Raw genomic sequence first — 23,143 nt, forward strand, 5'->3', positions numbered from 1 at the left:
TTAATGGCATCTTCTAAATTTTTCATTCTTTATTTGATCATTGATGATAGTATATGGAGATTCTGTATCCAGTGACCTTGCTAAAGGTACTTATTAATTCTCAATATTTATGGATCTGGTGGCTTTTTCAATCTACCTTATCATGTCATCTGCAAAGAGTTTCATTTTTTTCTTTAAAAATTTTATGCTCTGTATTTTTCTTTACTTACTGTTCTAAGACCTCTAATAAAATGTTGAGAAATGGTAAGAATGAACATCCTTGTCTCATTCTTGATTTTAGAAAGCCTTCAATAATTTACCGTTCAGCATGATGTTTGCTAAAGGCATTTTGTGGCTATTCTTGATCAGATTAAAGAAATTTCTTTCTAGCCTGACCAGGCAGTGGTGTAGTGGATGGGGTGTGGAAGTGGGACACGGAGAACCCAGGTTTGAGGCCCCAAGGTTGCTAGCTTGAGCACAGGCTCATCTGGTTTGAGCAAGGCTCAGCAGCTGGAGCCCAAGGTCGCTGGCTTGAGCAAGGGGTCACTCTGTCTGCTGTGGCCCCCTGGTCAGGGCACATGTGAGAAAGCAATCAATGAACAACTAAGGAGCCACAAGGAAGAATTGATGCTTCTCATCTCTCTCCCTTCCTGTCTGTCTGTCCCTATCTATCCCTCTCTCTGTCTCTGTCACAAGAAAAAAAAATTCCCTTCTAGTGCTGAGGATGGCTCCATGGCCTTCGCCTCAGGCACTAGAATGGCTCTGGTTGCAACGGAGCAATGTCTGAGGTGAGCAGAGCATTGCCCCCTAGTGGGCTTGTGGGGTAGATCTTGGTTGGGTGCATGCTGGAGTCTGTTTCTCTGCCTCCCTGCTTCTCATTTCAGAAAAATCCAAAAAAAAAAAAAATAGAAATTTTCTTCTATTCCTAGCTTGCTACAATTGTTTTAAATCACAAAGAAATACTGGATGTTATCAAATGCCCTTTACTGCATCTATCATAACCATCATGTAATTTTTTTTCTGGTGACTGATGAATACATAATTTTTTTTTTTTTATGGTGACAGAGAGAGTCAGAGAGAAAGACAAATAGGTAGACAGGCAGGAAGGGAGAAAGATGAGAAGTATCAATTTTTTTGTTGTGGCTCCTTAACCTCCTTAGTTGTTTATTGACTGCTTTCTCATATGTTCCTTGACGAGGGAGCTACAACAGAGCGAATGACCCCTTGCTCAAGACAGCGACCTTGAGCTTTAAGCCAGTGACCTTGAGGTCATGTCTATGATCCCACGCTCAAGCCAGTGACCTTACGTTCAAGCTGGTGAGCCCATGCTCAAGCCAGATGAGCTGCGCTCAAACTGGTGACCTTGTGGCTTCAAAGCTGGGTCCTCCACATCCCAGTTCGACACTATCCACTGTGCTACTGCCTGGTCAAGCAAATACATCGTTAAAAAAAATGATTTTTTATTTTAGTGAGAGAAGGGACAGAGAGACAGACTCCCACACGCACCCCAACTAGGATCCACTCGACAAGCTCACTGGGGTTATGCTCTGCCCATCTGGGGCTGTTGCTCCAGTTGCGTGAGCCATTTCTTTTTTTAGCACTTGAGGTGGAGGCTACCGAAGCCATCCTCAGCGCCTGAGGACAACTCGTTTGAACCAATCAAGCCATAGCTGTGGGAGGGAGAGAGAGAGAGAGAGAGAGAGAGAGAGGAGAAAGAGAGAAGAAGGGAGGGGTGAAGAAGCAGATGGACACTTCTCCTGTGTACCCTGACCAGGAATCAAACCCGGGACATCCACACAATGGGCTGATGCTCTACCACTGAACCAACTGGCCAGGGCCAAACAAATCATTTTCAAATGTCAAACCACTCTTGCACTCCTGAAATAAACTGTACTTGGTTATGATGTTTTGTGCTTTTTATATATCCCTCGATTTGGTTCATTAATATATTGTATAGGATTTTTACATCTATGTTCAAGAGAGTGGTTGTCAATTTTCCTTTCATGTGGTGCTCTAGTTGGGTTTGTTGTTTTTTTTCTTTTCTTTTTTTGTTTTTTTTTTCAGAGAGAGAGGGATAGACAGGAACAGACAGACAGGAACGGAGAGAGATGAGAAGCATCAATCATTAGTTTTTCATTGCGAGTTGCAACACCTTATTTGTTCATTGATTGCTTTCTCATATGTGCCTTGACCGCGGGCCTTCAGCAGACCAAGTAACCCCTTGCTGGAGCCAGCGACCTTGGGCTCAAGCTGGTGGAATTTTGCTCAAACCAGATGAGCCTGTGCTCAATCTGGCGACCTCGGGGTCTCGAACCTGGGTCCTCTGCATCCCAGTCCAACGCTCTATCCACTGCGCCACCCCCTGGTCAGGCTTTAATTTTTTTTTATTTGTTTATTTTTTTACAGAGACAGAGAGTGAGTCAGAGAGAGGGATAGACAGGGACAGACAGACAGGAACGGAGAAAGATGAGAAGCATTAATCATTAGTTTTTCGTTGCACATTGCGACACCTTGGTTGTTCATTGATTGCTCTCTCATATGTGCCTTGACCACGGGCCTTCAGCAGACTGAGTAACACCTTGCTGGAGCCAGCGACCTTTTGTTCAAGCTGGTGGGCTTTTTGCTCAAACCAGATGAGCCTGCGCTCAAGCTGGTGACCTCGGGGTCTCGAACCTGGGTCCTCTGCATCCCAGTCCGACGTTTTATCCACTGCACCACTGCCTGGTCAGGCTCTAGTTGGGTTTTAATGTCAATATTATGTGGGCATAAAAATTATTGAAAATTGTTCTCTCATATTCTACTCTCTGGAATAGTTTTGGTAAGATTGGTATTTCTGCTTCAAATGTTTGGAAGAGTCTATCCTAAAGATTTAATAATGGGTTCATATTCTTTTATATGGGATTATTCGGATTAGGCTTATTTTGTCAATTCTGGTTAATTTTTATTTTAAGGAATTTGTCCATTTCACATAAGTTGTCAAGCTTGCTAGAAATAAGTTGTATTTTCTGTCCTTTCATGATTTCTTAGATTTCTTGGGACCTGTTCTGATGTCCTCTTTGTGTGTTTTCTCTTTTCTTAATCAGTTCACTAGGAGTTTATTGGTTTTATTAATTAAAAAAAACCCAAAACTTTAGCTTTGTTGATTTTCTCTACTGTTATGGTAAATTTTCTATTTCCTTGATATATGTTTGTTTCTTTATTGCTTCTTGTCATTTCTTTGTGTTTGGTTTGTTTATTTTAGCTTCTTGAGATAGAAGCTTAAATGATTGATTTTTAGCTCCTTTTTTTTTTTTTTTTTTTTGAAGTTGGAAATGGGAAGGCAGTCAGACTCCCACATGCACCCGACCGGGATCCACCTGGCATGCCCACCAGGGGGCGATGCTCTGCCCATCTGGGGCGTTGCTCTGTTGCAACCAGAGCCATTCTAGTGCTTGAGGCAGAGGCCATGGAGCCATCCTCAGCGCCCGGGCAAACTTTGCTCCAATGGAGCCTTGGCTGCAGGAGGGGAAGAGAGAGACAGAGAGGAAGGAGAGGGAGAGGGGTGGAGAAGCAGATGGGCACTTCTCCTGTGTGCCCTGGCCGGGAATCGAACTCGGGACTCCCGCACGCCAGGCCAACGCTCTACCACTGAGCCAATCGGCCAGGGCCTAGTTTCTTTTTTTTTAATGTTTTGATTGATTTTAGTGAGAGGGAAGGAGAGAGAGAGAAACAACCATCTGTTCCTCTCTGTGCCCTGACCGGGGATGGAACCCATAACCTTTGTGTTTTGTAACAATGCTCTAACCAACTAAACCATCCGACCAGGGCTAGCTTTTCTTCTTTTTTTTTTTTTTTTTTTTTTTAAATTTTTTTTTTTTTTGCATTTTTCTGAAGCTGGAAACAGGGAGAGACAGTCAGACAGACTCCCGCATGCGCCCGACCGGGATCCACCCGGCACGCCCACCAGGGGCGACGCTCTGCTCACCAGGGGGCGATGCTCTGCCCGTCCTGGGCGTCGCCATGTTGCGACCCTCCTGGGTGTCGCCATGTTGCAACCAGAGCCACTCTAGCGCCTGGGGCAGAGGCCACAGAGCCATCCCCAGCGCTCGGGCCATCTTTGCTCCAATGGAGCCTTGGCTGCGGGAGGGGAAGAGAGAGACAGAGAGGAAGGCGCGGCGGAGGGGTGGAGAAGCAAATGGGCGCTTCTCCTATGTGCCCTGGCCGGGAATCGAACCCGGGTCCTCCGCACGCTAGGCCGATGCTCTACCGCTGAGCCAACCGGCCAGGGCAGCTTTTCTTCATTTTTTAACATATGCATCGAGGGATGTACATTTCCTCTAAGTACTGCTCTGTTTCTTGCGAGTTCTGATTTGTTATATTTTAATTCTCATTCAGTTCAAAATATTTTAGAATTTTCATTATGATTTCATCTTTGACCCTAGATCATTTAGAAAGAGATTTATTTCTAAAACATTTGGCTTTTTAAAGTTTTCTTTTCATTATTGATTTCTAGTTTAACTAGAGTGTGAGAATGTATTCTGAGTTATTTCAAGCTATTGGCATTTATTGAGACTTGCATAGGTCAATTTTGGTAAATGTTTTTTGTGCACTTCAAAGAATGCTTATTTTACCATTGTTGGATACAGTGTTCTGTCAGTCAATTAAATTAAGCTTCTTAACTGTGTTGTTTAGATCTTTTCTATACTTACTGATTTTCTGTTTGCTTTTAGAGCTAATATGAAAGATTTGTTAAAAATTGAAGTCTCCCACTTTGGCTCCGACCAGATAGCTCATTTGGTTAGAGCAGTGGTAGTCAACCTGGTCCCTACCGCCCACTAGTGGGAGTTCCAGCTTTCATGGTGGGCGGTAGCGGAACAACCAAAGTATAAATAAAAAGATAGATTTAACTATAGTAAGTTGTTTTATTCTGCCAAACTTAGCGAAAATCTAACATAAAGTACTTGGTAAGTAATTATTATTATATGCTTTCACATGCTGTAACTCTGCTTTATAAACTTTATAAAGTAAAGTTACTTCCCTACTTTATAAATCACCATTACTGTGGAACCGGTGGGCAGTTAGAAAATTTCACTACTAACAGAGATACAGAAGTGGGCGGTAGGTGTAAAAAGGTGGACTACCCCTGGGTTAGAGCATCGTCCCGAAGCACAGAGGTTGCCGGTTTGATCCCCAGTCAGGGCTCATACAGGAGCAGATTGATGTTCCTGTCTCTCTCTCTCTCCCTTCTTCTCTCTAAAATCAATAAAATAAACATTAAATTTTTTTTAAAATTTAAAGTTCCCACTTTGGTTGTTGACTTTTATATTTTTCTTTTTAATTCAGTCTATTTTCACTATGTATATTTTGAAGTGATGTTATTGGATACATACAGATTTTTAAATTGTTATATCCACCTAGTGAATGAAGAACAACGTATTTGTGTGTATATATTTTCTTCTCTTATATAAAATACAACATGGTCTGTAAATCTATATTTTGCTTGCTTACTTTAATTTGTTCCTAAAATCTCTACTGCTAAGTGAAAAGCCATTCATTGGAAAAAATATTTTCATTAATTTCAATGAAAAATTGCAATGCAGTCCATCCAACCCAATGCCCACATTATTTTTATTGATGGAAAAATTTCTTGCCTGATCTGTGGTGGTGCAGTGGATAAAGCGTCGACCTGGAGATGCTGAGGTCGCCGGTTCGAAACCCTGGGCTTGCCTGGTCAAGGCACATATGGGAGTTGATGCTTCCAGCTCCTCCCCCACTTCTCTCTCTCTGTCTCCTCTCTCTCTCTGTCTCTCCCTCTCCTCTCTAAAATGAATAAATAAAAAAATTTAAAATTTTTTCTTAATTGACAAATAAATCAAATTTATATTTTAAAACCCCAATAATTTGAATATAAAGATGCAGTTTATATGTACAACTTACTGTAATGAAGGTGTATTGTCCTCATCAAAGAGGAAATGAACATGGCTGGTGAAGGATGGGTGTGAGGGAGTCATTATTAGGAAGGTACATATTTCTTTCTACACCATTTCTTCACTGTTTTTTAACCCCCTGGAGACCCATAACTATCTTGCACTCAAATTATCTTTAAAAATAAAATTATAGCACAGAAAAACACCGTGAGGGAAAAGTAAGTTCTAACCCTGAAAGCACTGTGAAACACACGGAAATAGCAGAACTACAGAAGATGCTACCTCTCCATCCCTCCCAATTGGCACGCATGTGCAAAACAGAGCATTTGGGGCTTATACAAACATAGCCAAGCAATGGAAATTTGTTCCTTTAGCTGGGCTAAAAACTATTATATTAAAGTAAATTAGTAAGCCTTACGAAGTTGTGGTGCAGTGGATAGAGCATCGACCTGGGATGCGAAGGACCCAGGTTTGAAACCCCAAGGTCTCAGGCTTGAGTGCAGGCTCACCAGCTTGAGTGCAGGGTCGCCAGCTTGAGTGTGGGATTATAGATAGGACTCCATGGTCACTGGCTTAAGCCCAAAGGTTGCTGTCTTGAGCAAGTGGTCACTGGCTTGGTTGGAGGCCCTTGGTCAAGGCATGTATGAAAAGCAATCAATGAACAACTAAAGTGTTGCAACCACGAATTGATGCTTCTCATCTCTTTCCTTTCCTTTCTGTCTCTGTCTCTGTCTCCCTCTCTTTCTCTCTTGCTTAAAAAAAAGTACATTGGTGAGTGTGTTTATTCCCTGAAAATGTGATGTCAGAATAGCATTTGTTATGGTATGTTTATTTAGTGTATTCAGGGAATACACTGTATCAGTCATTATACAATCATAAAATAGGGGTGTTGTTCAGAAGTGGTATAGCCTTTTAAGAGCCACTGAGCAGAAAGTTAATCGAACAGTAATTGAAGTGATACCTTTCCTTTTTCCATGTAAATATCAAATTTTAAGCAGTGGAATGACATAGTCAGACCATGGTTTTAAGAATTCTTTCTGGTAGCTGATAGAGAGGATATAGCCAGAGGGACAAGTCTTGGAAGAGAAAGGTCAGGGTGACTATTGAATGTGTCCAAGTCAGAAACAATGAGGTCCGTGAGGCAGGACTCAGTCCTGAGAGAGTCCCCAAAGCATATGAGAATTCTGAGAATGACAAAGTCGTATTTCACATCTGTGGGGCTAACGTTGAGATACTTTCATCAGGGAGGAGAAAAAGTAAAGCCGAGTTCCTATTGCACTTCAAAATAAAATCTAGATGAACTAAAGATTCAAGCATAAGAAATAAAACAAAATATCAAAGAAAACATCAAGTGAATTGAAAAACAATCTCTTGTGTAGGGAAGTATGGCACAAAACTCAAAAGTCATGAAAGAAAAATAATCTGACTCCATAAAAATTATAGATGTGGGAAAAAATACCACATGCCAAATGGCTGAGAAAGAAACACGATCTAACACACTGACAATTTCTTTTGAATTCAAAATGTTACAGATAAATAAGCAAACAAATGCCTCATCAAATATAACATATGAATAAGCAGTAGATGAATTTATAATAAGGGGCTTCACCTCACTCAAAAATATAGTTTTGGAAAAAAATAAGACAGTCTTTTAAAACAAGAGCAAGCCTGACCAGATGGTGGCACAGTGGATAGAGCATAGGCCTCCAACGCTGAGGACACAGGTTTGAAACCCTGAGGTTGCTGCTTGAGTATGGGTTCATCCAGCTTATGTGCAGGCTCACATAAGCTGAGTCACCAGCTTGAGTATGGGATCATAGACATGACTCCATGGTTGCTGGCTTGAGCCCCCCCAGTCAAGGCACATATGAGAAAGCAATCAATGAACATCTAAGGTGCTGCAAGAAGAGTTGATGCTTCTCATCTCTCTCCCTTCCTGTCTGTCCCTGTCTCTCTATCTCTCACTTTAAAAAAAAAAGAATGAAAAGGCTGCACATAACCTCAAATGCTGTGAGGAAACAGGCCTCCTCATTTGAGTATGAATTTACACAGCTTCTTTGAAGAGTAATCTGGATATATCAATATTTTTAATGAAAAATCTCAAACAGAAAACTTGAAAAAAATTGCATAGCAAACAAACACATATCACATGTAGGTTTTTACAACTGTCAACATTTTTTTTTTAATTTTTTAATTTTTCTGAAGTTGTAAACAGGGAGGCAGTCAGACAGACTCCTGCATGTGCCTGACCAGGATCCACCTGGCATGCCCACCAGGGGGCGAAGTTCTGCCCATCTGGGGCGTTGCTCTGTTGCAACCAGAGCCATTCTAGCACCTGAGGCAAAGGCCATGGAGCCATCCTCAGCGCCTGAGCCAACTTTGCTCCAATGGAGCCTTGACTGCGGGAGGGGAAGAGAGAGACAGAGAGGAAGGAGAGGAGGAGAGGTGGAGAAACAGATGGGCGCTTCTCCTGTGTGCCCTGGCTGGGAATCAAATCTGGGACTCCTGCACGCCAGGCCAATGCTCTACCACTGAGCCAACCGGCCAGGGCCTGTAACTGTCAACGTTTTATTTTTGCATTATCACATATTATATACAATATATATTTATATATATATTATACATTATATAAAAATATATATATTCACTCATCTATCCACCCACCAAGCAACCTTATATTTAGATGCATTTCAAAGTAAATTGCTAACATTAGTACACGTCACCCCTTAACATTTCAGCATACATATCAATTAGAGTTCAATATTTATAGGTTTTTTTTTAGGTAAAATTTACATACAGCAAAATGCACAGATTTTAAGTGGACCATTCAGTATGTTTTTGACAAATGCACACACCTTTGTAATCTAAACTGTTATAAGATATATTTCCATCACCTCAGAAAGTTCTTTCCTATTCCATCCCAGTTCATCCCTCCAGGCAATATTTTTTACTACAGCTTAGTTTTGCTGGTTCTAGACTATTATACAAATGGAATTCGATAGTAGAGACTCTTCTATGTGAGGCTTCTTCCACTTAGCCTAATGGTGTTTGTGATTCACCCATGTTGCTATGTGTCGGTTGACTTTTCCTTTTCATTCCCGAGTAATATTCCATTGTCTGGATATACCACAGTTAGGTAGTTTGTCCCTTCCCCGGTGTATGGGCATTTGGGTTGTTTCTAGTTTGGGACTGTGTATTTAATTTTTTTCTTTATTGATTGATTTTAGAGAAAAAGGAAAGAGAGAGAAACATCAATTTATTGTTTCACTTGTGCATTCATTGATTCTTTTTTTGTGTGTGGCAGAGACAGAGAGAGTAAGAGAGAGGGACAGATAGGGACAGACAGACAGGAAGGGAGAGAGATGAGAAACATCAATTCTTCATTGCAGCTCCTTAGTTGTTCATTGACTGATTTCTCATATGTGCCTTGACCAGGGGGCTACAGCAGACCGAGTGACCCCTTGCTCAAGCCAGCAACCTTGGGTCCAAGCTGGCTTTGCTCAAACCAGATAAGCCCGTGCTCAAGCTGGTGAACTCGGAGTCTCGAACCTGAGTCCTCCACATCCTAGTCCAATGCTCTATCCACTGCACCACCACCTGGTCAGGCCATTGGTTGATTCTTGTATGTGCCCTGACTGGGGATCGAACCTGTAACCTTGGCATTTCAGCAGGACACTAAACAACTGAGCTACCTGTCCAGGGCAGTGCAGGTATTTTTGAGGACATACTGTATATTTTCTCTCAATTCACTTGGGGGTACATAGTCTGAATGTATGCAGATCATTGCTCTGGGGCTCAAAGTTGATTATATCTTTGTGACAAAGACACTGTGATGAACATGTATACTAAGTGACAGGTACAGGAAGTACACAGTGGGAGGTGTGAGAAAGTGGAAAGTGTTTCGGGGGAGATCCAGGGAAGGCCTCCTGGGTGAGGGAACTTGGAGCCGACACAGCTAGATCTGGTGGGAAGGCAGGGGCTCTGGGTTAGCAGAGCCTGTTCCTGAATAAAAAAAGTCCTTGGGAGTCTTGCTTTTTTCCTCTGTACAGTGAGGGCGGTGACACTGAAAGCTTTGATGGAATATTGGGCAAACAGGCCCAGCCACAGCCTCAGCAGGTGCCTGTCTTGTTAAATATTGCTCTTCTCTTCGTAGGCCTGGCTCCTCTAATGGCCTTCAATGTGGATGTGGCCCGGACTTGGGTGACTCCCGAGGGAGGCGGGCCTTATGTGCTCAGCTCCCTCTTGCACCAAGACCCCAGCAGCAACCAGACCTGGTGAGTGGGACCCGGCACACAGGCAGCGGAGGACTGAGGGGGCTGACAGGGAGCCAGAGGAGGCCCCAGAGAAGGCCTTGACACCCCACCCCCACAGTCTGGAGAGAACCTCCTCGTACCTGCATTGTCCCAAGGGCATACTGGAGAGAGAGAGAAGGTGGAAGGAGGCTGTGAACTCCAGGCCCGTCCACTCCAGCCCTTCTCCTTACCTGGCTTCTTTCTTCACTGCTGAGATGGGGGTGGGGTACTTTAAAAGTGTTTTTTTTGTGTGTGTTTGTTTGTTTGATTCAATGAGAGGAGGGGAGGCAGAGACAGACTCCTGCATGTGCCCGACCAGGATCCACCTGGCAAGCCCACTAGGGGGCGATGCTCTGTCCATCTGGGGGTGTTGCTCCATTGCTCAGCAACTGAGCTCTTCTTAGTGCCTGAGGCAGAGGCCATGGAGCCATCCTCAGCTCACAGGGCCAACTTGCTCCAGTCGAGCCATGGCTGCAGGAGGAGAGGGGAGAGAGAGAAAAAGAGAGAGAGAGAGAAGTGAAGCGAGAGGGAGAAGGGTGGAGAAGCAGATGGACACTAATCCTGTGTGCTTTGACCAGGAATTGAACCCAGGACATTCACACTCTGGGCTGATACTCTACCACTGAGCCAACTGGCCAGGACCCAAAAGCATTTTTAAATAAAGTTTATTAAGGTTCTTTTGTCTCTAACAAAAGTAACACATGCTCAGTGTAGAAATTTTGGTCAGTGATAAAAAATATTTTTTTTAAATGGAAACTCTGAGTCAGGAGGGAGTGGCGGCTGAGGCGGCTGTGGGGCTGGTGGCCGTGGTTCGGCGACAGCCTGACTCTATGCTGGCCGCAAGGAGCTCCCCCCCAGCCCGTTTCTCATTCTGCAGTGAGGCAGAGCGACTCACCTGCCTCACAGGGCTGATGCGGAGACTGTTTGAGTTCGTGCCCATGAGGGGTTTATCATCATTTCTGGCCAAATTAAAGCTCAATCAAAGTATCTTCTATTTTTAAACTATCACCTGTACCCACCCATTAGATAAACAAAAAACTTTAAATCTGAAACCATTCTGTCAGTAAGGATGTGGTGATGCAGGAACTTTCAAGAACGTAAATCAGTGTAACCACCTTGGAAAACAGCTTCGCCATGTGTGGTAAAGCTGACGATGCACGCGGCCTGGGACTCAGTGCTTCCACTCCCGGATGCCACCCTAGAGAACGTTTCCGGTGGCGGTATCACGGCAGCCCCGCTTGGCGTGGTGAGAAGACTGGAGGTGCTCATCATTCGGAACATGGAAGAAATAAGCTGGGAGTTACATGATCAGTACTAGCAGCAGCTGAAATGAATGAAATGCGTGCCATGCAGGCGTATTAACCTAGATGGGTCTCAAAACATATTGTAAGGAGAAAAAAGCAAGTTGTAGAATTACATGTACAGTGGTCGTTCACTCAACAGAACTCGTACGGAGCATCTACAGTGAGCCAGGTCCTGCAGATGCAGTAGTGAGCAAAACAGACAAAAACCTTGTGCTCAGGGGAGATGGACAATAAGCAAGCAAATAAAATAAATAATTATGCACCAGCATTACATCAGCTGGTGACAGTGGTGGTGTGCTGATGGAGAAGCATGTCTTCAGTCTTTCCCCTGTTTCACTAGAATGACTGGTGATGGGACTGCTTTATTTTAAAGCCGGGATCCAATCAGGGTTTATGTGTCCTGTGTCATTGTTGTGTCTCTTTAGTCTCTTTTAAGCTGGAGCAATCCTTCCTCTCCTGTCTTGTTCATGACGGTCGCGGGGCTTTTCTGTGCTGCTCTACGACCCAGCCGTGCCCAGGCAATGCTGCAGACTGCTTCCCTCCCACGCCCACCCCTGCGGCTTTGCTTTTGGACAATGGCCGTGGGTTTCCTTCATATCCAGCACACCTGAGCCATGGTCCCGGGGTCCAGACAGCAGAGCCACGCGAGGTGCTCAGGGTCCCTGGCTGAGTGGAACGTCACATCCCTGAGGTCAGCAGAGCAGGAGCTCTGTTCGGTGGAGGATGGATGGGCAGTGGCAGCTCCTGAGGCAGCCCTGGGACCTGGGCCAGGACTCTGCCAGCCAAGCAGTCTTGGACCCTTTGCTGGACTATGGTGTCCACATTTTTTCAGTGAAGAGGCTGATGATCGTTAGATTCAAGTGGTGAGGGCAGGGTCAATTCGTTCATCTTCTCTCTCCCTCCCTCCCTCCCTGCTTTCCTCCTTCCCTCCCTCCCTCTCTCTCTCTCCCCTTCCTTCCTTCCTTCCTTCCTTCCTTCCTTCCTTCCTTCCTTCCTTCCTTCCTTCCTTCCTTCCTTCCTTCTTTCCTCCCTCCCTCCCTCCCTCCCTCCCTCTCTCCCTCCCTCCCTCCCTCCCTCCCTTCTCTTTTTCTCTCTCTCTCTCCCTTTCCTTCCTCCTCCCTCCCTCCCTCCCTCCCTCCCTCCCTCCCTCCCTCCCTCCCTCCCTCCCTCCTTCCTTCCTTCCTTCCTTCCTTCCTTCCTTCCTTCCTTCCTTCCTTCTTCTCTCCTTCCCTTCTTCCCTTCCCTTCTCCTTCCTTCCTTCCTTCCTTCCTTCCTTCCTTCCTTCCTTCCTTCCTTCCTTCCTTCCTTCCTTCCTTCCTTCCCTCAGCCAGTACTTACAGAGCACCTGCTCAGTGCCAAGCAAAGCTTGGGGGATAAGATAGTGAAGGAGACACAGTCCCTGCCCTCACGTGGCTCCCAGGCTCGTGAGGGAAACAGGCAAGTCAGGTGATGACAGGAGGAGTGGTGACTGCGCTGGTGAGGACATGGAGGGCTCTCTGGGGACATAGAGGCAGGTGTGTCCTTCAGGCAGAGGCTGTGCATTGACACTGGTTCTCGGGGATGAGTAGGAGTTAGTGTGAGAAGGCGTGGAATTGAGTGGCTGAGACTAGGTTGGTCCAAGCCTGGAAGCTGACCTGGTCACGGTCAAGGAATTGGGACAATGTCTGTGGCTGAAGCTGAGCGTGATGAAAAATGAGATGGGAGAGGCAGGAAATGCCACCAAGGATCTGGGGAGAGCCAGAAAGCTTTGATGTGATGGTGCGGGGGTGTTGCAAAGGTTGTGAGGAAGATTTTGGCTGCAGGAATTTGAATAAAAGGTCAGTGTTGCTTTTCTTTTCTTTTTCTTTTTTTTTTTTTTTTCATTTTTCTGAAGCTGGAAACAGGGAGAGACAGTCAGACAGACTCCCGCATGCGCCTGACCGGGATCCACCCAGCACGCCCACCATGGGGCGATGCTCTGCCCATCCTGGGCGTCGCCATGTTGTGACCAGAGCCACTCTAGCGCCTGAGGCAGAGGCCACAGAGCCATCCCCAGCGCCTGGGCCATCTTTGCTCCAATGGAGCCTTGGCTGCGGGAGGGGAAGAGAGAGACAGAGAGGAAAGTGCGGCGGAGGGGTGGAGAAGCAAATGGGCGCTTCTCCTGTGTGCCCTGGTCGGGAATCAAACCCGGGTCCTCTGCACGCTAGGCCAACGCTCTACCGCTGAGCCAACCGGCCAGGGCGCTTTTCTTTTATTCTGATGAAATTTTATTGACATGTGCCACATAGAAAAAGGCACTCATCACAAAACAGCTCAGTGAACGTGCACACAGTGAGCCACCTGTGTAAGTGGCGTCCAGGTCCAGAGCAGGATGTCACCAATTGCTCATGAGCCCTCCAGCCCATGTGCCCCCCCGCCGGGCTCAGCACCTGCCAAGGGACAACCACGGCTCCAACTGTCATCAACATGGATAAGTTTTGCCTGTTCTTGAACTTATTACAGACGAGGCATACAGTGGGTGCACTATTATGTTAGGCTTCTCTCCCTTAACAAACAGTCTGTGAATTTCACCCATGTTGTTGTCTGAGGCGTTGCTAGATTTTCCACGGTGGGAATAGTGCCGATGATGGCATTTAGGCAGTCTCCTTGGGCTTTTATGAATAGCAGGGCTGTGTGCTTTCCTTTGGTGGACCAGTGCACTTCCGGCTGTCAGGCAAGCGCCCAGCAGTGGAGTTGCTGGATCACAGCTTACGTGTTGGCTTAGCATTCAGTTTTGCAAGATTGGCAGTGAGTGAGTATTCTGAGTGCTCCACACACTCTGGAAGTCCGGGTTTCCGTCTGAGTTTTGTGACCATCTCCTCCCACCAATTACCTCAGCAGGGCCCTCCCCTGCTCCTGGCCTGAGACACTTTAAGGCTCCCTCCCTTAGCAGTCGAGCCTAATGACTGCTTTATGAAGCCCCCAGAACATAAGGCTCTGAGCCCACCAAGAGGTGGAGGAAGTGCCCCACTGGGCTCATGAAACCTCCCTGAACACCTGCTGAAGCAGAGGGGGCTCATGTGAGGATGTGGTGGGAGGCACTTCTATGTTCCTGCCACAAACGACGGAGCTCAAGACCACGCACCTGCTGTACGGGGCAGGAAATGCTCTGTTGGCCACCAGGCCGCAGAGAGAGAAGCAGGCTCCCTGAGGAAAGATGCCATGTCCCTCTCACTCGCTCATGCTGTTTCTCCCTAAAATATAACAGGCAGGGCTGGCCGCAGCAGGAGGAATGGAGTGGAACGTAAGGCCTCCCCTTATAGGGGTGTGGGACCAGACTGAGAACGAAGACAGGTTCGAGTCAGCCATCAGTCAGATGGGCTGTCAGCTGATGAGGGGTTCAGCTATTGTTTAGTTACTTTATCACTCAGTCAGTCAACAAACCTGGAGGTCAACAGACCACCCACCAAGGTGGGGGTGAGTAAAGAGGCCGGCAGCAGAGGTTGCTCAGACTGAGCCCCAGGCCACAGCATTGCATGACTGTGCTGTGAATGGCAGCCTTGGGTGTGGCTGTGCAGCTGTACATGGTCCTGGGGCACTCAGTCTAGGTGGGAACCAAGGCCGGGGTGGAAGTGGGACTGGCAATCAGGGCTCCTTAGGAAGGCTCCCCAGGAGATGGTGTCTGGGATGGCTGCTCAGTGGGGAAAGGAAGGGAAGGGCATTGCAGATAGAGGAAACAGCCTGGGCAAAGCCCTGAGCGGGGAGGAGAGCGGAAGGAGAGCGCAGACTGCTCCAGGCCTGCATCCACCCCAGGAAAACGTGGTCTAGGGCAGAGCCCAGTTCTGAGGGGCTGGGGCCAGGCCTGCAGCTCGGGCAGGGGAGGAGTCTGGGCAGAGAGGCAGGGTTGTTGAACAGATGACCTAATTTGGGGGCTCAAGGGCAGACTCTGCAGAGTTCAGCTGCACCCGGCTCTCCACCCCTCAGCCCTGCTCAAGATTAGTCCCCTCACCTGCTGCCTGGGCTGTCATTTAGTCGTCACTCAACAGGTATTTCCTGAGTCCTTGCTTTATGCCAGACATTGTTTCAGGCCCTGGGAAAACATGGCCAATGAGATAGACAAGACCCTTGGGGAACATCCAGTCTGGTCGAGGAGACAGATACAAGTGTGTAAACATGTAAACTGGATATTGTTAGAGGTGACAAGTTCTGAAGAAATAAAACAGGGTGACTCAAAGCAGAGGAACTGGGTTGTGAGGTTGGGCTGTTGGAGAAAGCACTTATGAGGAAGTGACCATTGAAGGAGGACAAAGAATGAGAATGAGCCAGCCTGGGAGAGTGGGGGGCCAGGGTTCCAGGCAGAGGGCACAGCAGGGCAGAGGGCCTGAGGCTGGAAGGAGCCGGGGCCGTCCAGGAGCAGGAGCCAGCTGGTGTGGAGCTGGGCGGGAGGGGATGTCTGGGAGGCAGGCAGGGGCTGGATCTGTGAGGCCCTGTGGGCTGCGGCGAGGGATAGGGGCTCTTTTCCTAAGTGCACGGGACGCTACTGAAGCAGGGGAGTGATGTAGTATAAATCACAAGGGTAGATTTAAAAAACAGAAAATAACAGTTAGTATACGCTTACCATGGACCAGGCAAGATGACGGTGGCCAGGATGGCAGTGGAGAAGTGGAGAGAAGAAATGCTCTCTAGATAGAATTGGGAGGAAGAACCAACAGGGCTCATGGATGGATCTGATGTAGGCGATGAGTGAACAGGTGAATCGAGGATGCCCCTTTGCTTTGGGATGTAGGCTGTAGGTGTCGGCAGGGCCATGTACTGCTGAGGGAAGATAGAAAGGGACAGGCCATGTACTGCTGAGGGAAGATAGAAAGGGACAGGCTTGGGAGGTCAAGGCCAAGCATTCTGCTTGGGACAGTTGAAGTGTGAGATGCCTATTAGACAATAGGCAGCTGGTTATTGTATTAGTTTTCTACTGCTGCTGCAGCAAATTATAATACATTTAGTGGCTTAAAACAATACAAATGTATTATTTTTTAGTTCTGGAGGCCAGGAGTCTCCAAAATGGGTATTACTGGGCTAAAATTAGCATCAGCAGGACTGTGTTTCATCTGGAGGCTCTAGGGCAGTGGTCCCCAACCCCCCAGTCTGCGGGCCATTTGGTACCGGTCCGCAGAGAAAGAATAAATAACTTACATTATTTCCGTTTTATTTATATTTAAGTCTGAACGATGTTTTATTTTTATTTTTTAATTTTTTTTAAATTTATTTTTTACAGAGACAGAGAGTGAGTCAGAGAGAGGGATAGACAGGGACAGACAGACAGGAACGGAGAGAGATGAGAAGCATCAATCATTAGTTTTTCGTTGCACGTTACAACACCTTAGTTGTTCATTGATTGCTTTCTCATATGTGCCTTGACCGCGGGCCTTCAGCAGACTGAGTAACCCCTTGAGGGAGCCAGCGACCTTGGGTTCACGCTGGTGGGCTTTTCCTCAAACCAGATGAGCCCGCGCTCAAGCTGGTGAGCTTGGGGTCTCGAAACTGGGTCCTCTGCATCCCAATCCGAAGCTCTATCCACTGCGCCACCGCCTGGTCAGGCGATGTTTTATTTTTTAAAATGACCAGATTCCCTCTGTTACATCCGTCTAAGACTCACCCTTGACGCTTGTCACATGATACATTTATCCGTCCCACCCTAAAGGCCGGTCCGTGAAAATATTTTCTGACATTAAACCGGTCCGTGGCCCAAAAAAGGCTGGGGACCACTGCTCTAGGGGAAAGCCCATTTCCTTGCCTTGGTCAGCTTCAGGAGGCCGTCTGCTGTCCTTGGCTTGTGGCCCTTTCCTCCATCTTCAAAACCAGCATGTAGCATCCTCAAAGCTTTCTCTGACTCTGATCCTCCTGCTCCCTCTCAGTGTGATTACATTGAGACCACTCAATAATCCAGGATACCATACGACTTCACTTATATGCGGAGTCTAACGAACAAAATAAATGAACAAACAAAACAGAAAGAGACTCATAGATACAGAGAAGAGACTGATGGTTGCCGGAGGGGAGGGGGACATGGGGCTGGGTGGAAAAGGTGCCGGGATTAATAAGTACAAATTCATAGTTACAAATAACCCTGTGGATGGAAAATATAGCTTAGGGAATCTAGTCAGTACAACTGTAGTAACTATGTATAGTGCCTGGTGCTACTTGAAATATCAGGGGTCACCTTGTAAAGTACATGATTGTCTAACCACTATGCTGTACACCTGAAACCAATACAACATAATATTGAATGTAAACTGGAAATAAAAAAATTTTAAATTGAAAAAAAAAAATATCCAGGGTAATTTCCCCATATCAAGATCCTTTACTTAATCAAGTTCACAAAATCACTTTGACCATGGAAAGCAGCATAGTCACAGATTCTAGAGCTTAGGACACAAACATCTTGTGGGGGGCGGGTGGACATTATTCTGCTTTTTCCCGCTAGGCTAGTCTGACTCTAGTGGAGGGATGTGAGGGCCGCAGATGTAAAGGTGGGAATCTCAGCATTTACAGGTGGATTGGAGCCACGGGTTTGCAGGGGTCACAGCCTGCTGGCAAAGGAAATAAGACCAAGCCTTGGGGCTCCGTTTAGAAGTCAGACGGTGAAGCGTCTGAGGCGCAGCAAGGAGACACGTAGGAGGGAATCGAGAAGGAAGTGTTTCAAGGAGACTGTCATGTCCAGGGCTGCTGAGAGGTTGAGGAAGATGAGGACAGAAAGGTGTCCATTGGATCTGGCCATGGAGGGACCACTGGTGACCTTGGGGTGGGTTAAGCTAGTGGGACACACACGCAGGTGTAGATGTTATTATTCTGTAAACCACGGAGATAACTGAAAGATGCATTTTATAATGTTATAAGATGTAGAGTGACGGGAGGTGAGGAAGTGAAGAGAGTAACTCATTCCCGACCCCTCCCCAACCCACTGTAGCCTCACCATGACCTTTCTAAAGCATAGGCTAATTGTGTACTTCCCTTTTATAAAGTCCCCCACGGCTTCCTACTGCCCTCAGCATGAAGACTTTGGTCTTGGTTCACTGTTACCAAGCCCAGCCTCAGGGCCCCTTCCCCAGGCCCCTTTCCCTGTCTCGGGCAACCCAGCCCTCCTTAGGCAGCATGGTAGAGAGAAGGTTTAGGCTGAGCTCAGAGTGGTGGGAGGGCAAAGTTTGTCGTTGGTCGTGGCATCTCCTGCGGCTGCCTTCATCAGGCCTTGGTGCCCATTCCCGGACCTCCAGTTCTGACCGACTCAGACGCTAGGGGCACCAGCGTGCTCTCCTCAGGGAATAGTGTCACCGAGGCCAGCTGGGGCAGCCCCCTCTCCCTGGCAGCCACTGAGGAGCCAGCACTATCCCCAGTATAACCAACCGCGCTGCGGGTGGCTCCCTGGTTCCTCCCACTGCCACCGAAGAGCAGAATCTTTGTTTACTACCAGTGTCACCCTGTCTCTGTCAGGGTGGGCCAGAAGGCAGAGAGGGAATGCAGGTAACCATTCCCCGTCTGGAGCTGTGCAAAGGTGAAGGCTGAGCAATGCCTTCTACATAATGTGGAGTCCGCCATCCTGAGCTGGGCCTCTGCCTGCTTTTCTCAGGTCCGCGCCTTCTCCACAGTTTTCCAGACAGGGAGCCTGTGGGCCTGTGATGGGAAGACTATGCGTGGGCAGGTAGGGAGGCAACAGACCTCAGCAGCCAGCTCAGCTTTGTGTCCATCCTCCCATCAGGCTCCTGGTCACCAGCCCCAGGACCAACAGGACAGCAGGGCCCCTGCATCGGTGTTCCCTGGCCCGGGATGAGATCCTTTGCCAACCTGTAGGTAAGTCAAGCCCAGCTCCGGGGAATGCTCCCAGGAGTCCTTTCTAGGAGCCCCACTCATCCAGCCCAAACCCTTCCCACCCCAACCCCAATGACTCTGGTCCCTCCCCAGTAGACTCCACTGCCACTCGCAGCTCACTTTCTATCCCAGTGCCCAATCCAATCCCAGCCCAACTCTAATTCCCAGCCTGCTTGCCTGACCCAATCCTAACAAAATCCAATCCTAAAATGTACTGAGTGCTTACCATGCTAAGTGCTTCTTCATTCATTTTTAATCCTCAAAACTATACCATTTGACAGAAGAGGAGCTGCCAGTTCAGAGAAGTCCTTTGGTTGCCAGTATGACTCAAGTCACCCAAACAGTATTGGTGGCACCTACAGACACAAACGTAACGTCACGTGATCCCAAAACCTAACCTATCCCACTCTCCACACCTCCGTGGAATCCAACCCTCCCCTCCCAGTCTAACTGTGGCCATCCTAATGTCTAGCATGGGACCGGGCGCCTGTCAGGTGCTCAGTAAATGCTGTTTCAATAAATGAATGAACAGGCCTGACCTGTGGTGGCGCAGTGGATAAAGCGTCGACCTGGAAATGCTGAGGTCGCCGGTTCAAAACCCTGGGCTTGCCTGGTCAAGGCACATATGGGAGTTGATGCTTTCTGCTCCTCCCCCCTTCTCTATCTCCTCTCCCCCCCCTCCTTTCTAAAATGAATAAATAAATAAATAAATATTAAAATAAATAAATAAGTGAATGAACAATGGACAAGTGCATTTATCCACCCAAGTCTACCCATCCCACTCGATCCAACGCAGGCACATATGTGTTGATCACCCCTCAGCTATGTGAGGCAGAGTCCTTGTCTCTGTGAGAGGCAGTGTGTTGAACAGCCTCAGAAAGGGACACAGTCCAGCAGGATAACAGGGTGATCTGGGGGCTCAAAAATGGAACAGTTTCCTGAGGCTCACTTTGGGAAGGGAGAGGAAGGAGCTACCACATCTGCCCTTGGGGTAGGAGAGCAGTAAGACTCCCCAGAGACGGGTCTCTGAGACTGCAGGGTTCGTGGGTCCATGTAGCCAGTCCCTCGGCATCTGTACGCCTGCCTCCCCAGTGCCGCCCACACCCGCCACCTAGTGCTGCTTTAGTCGCCTGCCCAGCAGACGGGGAGCCCCTGGAGGAGGAGCACCAGGCCTCGGTGTTTCCAGGCCTCCACCACCATCCAGCACAGCCCGGCACAGAGGACACCACAGCACCGGTGCCCTCTGACCTTGGCTCTAGGGTTGCCTTTCTGCGTTCTCCCATCCTTACCTGGGGCTTAACTGTTTCAGAGCATGTCCCCATCCCAAAGGGGAGGCACCGGGGAGTGACAGTTGTCCGGAGCCACCACGGTATTTTGGTGAGTGTGCGTGGGGTGGGAGGCTGGAACGGACCCCTGTGGCAAACCGGTAGTAATGTAATACCAGTCCTGACTGGATGTTATTCTCAGGGCCAAGTCCATCCCTGGTGTCAACTCCAGGGCTGACGGTGGCTCTGACTGGGTGTTCTGTGTGACCCAGCATACTGCCCCAGGTGCTATCTCTGACCCCACCCCTGGTGAGGGCTGAGCAAGCTGTTCTGCCTCCCCTGCCTGCTTGAGGCACTTGGTTCTGGGTAGCTGTGACTAGGGGGCCTGGGTTGGGGGTAACCTAGACTTTCCCTCTCTGCCCCCACACTCAGATCTGCATTCAGGTGGTGTCCCGGCGGCCCCACAGCCTCATCTCAGAGCTCACTGGCACCTGCAGCCTGCTGGCCCCCAACCTCAGTCCCCAGGCCGAGGTGTCTTTCAAAAATGTTGGTAAGGACTGTATACTCACTATCCTTGGATAGCTCTGAAGAGGTCACCTTGGGTTTCCAAGAAGAGGCACCAGCCCGTGGCAGATTAAGAGGGACACTGTGGCCCAGAGAGGGCCAGGCAGGCCCGGGTGCCCCGCGGGCCAAGTCCAGGCTGGCCCTGCAGGGAACGAGGAGGCTCTGACTCTGAGCTCTTCTGCGTGTATTTTTAAAGAAACGCTTCTGGATCCTGAGGCCCATGTGGACACTGGAGACTGCTACAAGGACAGAAAAGGCAACGCGGGGAACGCAGCCAGGCAGCGCCGCGCCCTGAAGGCAGCAGGGGAGGAGCAGGAGGAGGATGTGGAGGAGGAGGAAGGAGCTGGTGAGAAGAGGCAGATCTGGGTTGCTCCAAGAGGCTCTCGGGGCTGGTGACCTCCCGGGGTGAGAAGTGCCCAGGTCTGGCAGATGGAGAGCGGTGGCTGGGTTTTATAGCCCCGGCCAGTCCCAGCTCTGCCCCTCTCCATCTTATAGATGGGGAAACTGAGGCCTAGCGAGTGGGAGTGATGGGAGTGCTCACATAGGGTCGGAGCGTGAGCATTCTGGCTCTGGCTCTGGCTCTGCCTCTGAGATAGAGGCTTCCTTCCTGAAAGCTTCACCAACTAGGTACTTGCCTGAACTAAGCCCTTGGGGCTTGAATGGGGCGGATGCCCTGCAGCTCAGGACATGCTGCCCTTACTCCTGCCCCGAATTCCATGCTCACTCCCAAGCTGCTCTTTGTCTTGGCCCAGGCACCGAGATTGCCATCATCCTGGATGGCTCAGGAAGCATTGATCCCCCAGACTTCCAGAGAGCCAAAGACTTCATCTCTAACATGATGAGGAACATCTATAAGAAATGCTTTGAGGTGAGCTTTCCTCGGAGCGAGACTCACACTGTCTATTGCTATTTATTGCTGTGAACGAACAACCTCTAAGCCACCACCGCTGACTGACCTGCTCACAGTTCTGTGGGTCAGCCACTTGGGCTCGGCTCAGCTGGGTGGTTCTCCTGCTGGTCTTGCTTGAAGTTTTGTTCTGCAGCTGCAGGTATCTGGTTGCTTGACTGGGACTGGATGGCCCAAGATGGCCTCACCTGTCTAGCCATGTGTCGCCAGCAGGTCAGCCCAACACTTCCATGGCTGCAGTGTTCAAAGAGGGCAAGACCAAATGCGCACAAGCACTTTCCATGTCTCTTAATGCATCCTATTTTCTGATATCCCAATGGCCAAAGAAAGTCACATGGAGGGGAGAGGGAATACACAGGCATGGGTTCAGGGAAAAGTCTGTGATTCACTGGGAGCCATTACTGCCATACCTTCCTCCAGCCCAACTTGCTTAGAGATTTTCCTCCTGCATTAAGTGAGGAAGAATGAGGGGATTCTTCCACTGCTTCCAGGGGAGCTATTCAAGGGCGAAGGCGTGGCAACTCGGCCACTCTGCCAGCCTCCTCCCCCTTGGTTCCTCCCTCCAGTGCAGCTTTGCCCTGGTGCAGTATGGATACGTGATCCAGACTGAGTTTGACCTTCGGTACAGCCAGGATGTGGTGGCCTCCCTCAACAGAGTCCAGAACATCACTCAAGTGGGGAATGTCACCAAGACAGCCTCTGCCATGCAACATGTCCTGTGAGTGAATGGGAGGGCAGTGGGAATTCCCCGATCACCCCCTGGGTGCTGGCTGGCATCCCTTCTCAGAGGCTGGAGAGGTTGCTGGGCAGAACTGAAGAAGAGGGCATCAGGGTTCTAGCTCTTCCTTGGCTAAGAGGGGGATGTGAGGTCTTTTAGTTCAGCCTTAGCTGGTGAGTGTCACCCCAGGACAGTCCTCTAAAAACTCTTCTGAAGACACCTCTTGTGAGTGGCAGTAGAGCGCAGTGCATTCAGGGCTGGGCTCAGTGGCCAGCCTGCCTGGGTCCAGATCCCAGCTCCAATCTGTACTCGGAGATGTTGGGTGCCTAACCTCTCTGTGCTTGGATCCTTGCTTTCAAAATGAGAATAATAATAGCACTTGCCTTAGAG

At 48.4% G+C, this 23,143-nt stretch overlaps 1 protein-coding gene across 3 annotated transcripts in view; it reads left to right on the forward strand.

The window, feature by feature from the left end:
* The window catches only part of ITGAE (integrin subunit alpha E), a 71,361-nt gene that overhangs the window by 12,366 nt on the left and 35,852 nt on the right, over positions 1 to 23,143 (forward strand). For all 3 annotated transcript variants that reach the window (XM_066262984.1, XM_066262982.1, XM_066262981.1), the window contains exons 2-8: positions 10,039 to 10,159; positions 19,190 to 19,281; positions 20,609 to 20,676; positions 20,997 to 21,114; positions 21,325 to 21,474; positions 21,881 to 21,996; positions 22,602 to 22,753. In XM_066262984.1, coding sequence (XP_066119081.1) covers positions 10,039 to 10,159; positions 19,190 to 19,281; positions 20,609 to 20,676; positions 20,997 to 21,114; positions 21,325 to 21,474; positions 21,881 to 21,996; positions 22,602 to 22,753 — 817 coding nt within the window. The remainder of the gene's footprint in view (positions 1 to 10,038; positions 10,160 to 19,189; positions 19,282 to 20,608; positions 20,677 to 20,996; positions 21,115 to 21,324; positions 21,475 to 21,880; positions 21,997 to 22,601; positions 22,754 to 23,143) is intronic.

The sequence above is a fragment of the Saccopteryx bilineata genome, chromosome 2, assembly GCF_036850765.1.
Source record: "Saccopteryx bilineata isolate mSacBil1 chromosome 2, mSacBil1_pri_phased_curated, whole genome shotgun sequence".
Classification (NCBI taxonomy): Eukaryota; Metazoa; Chordata; class Mammalia; order Chiroptera; family Emballonuridae; genus Saccopteryx; species Saccopteryx bilineata.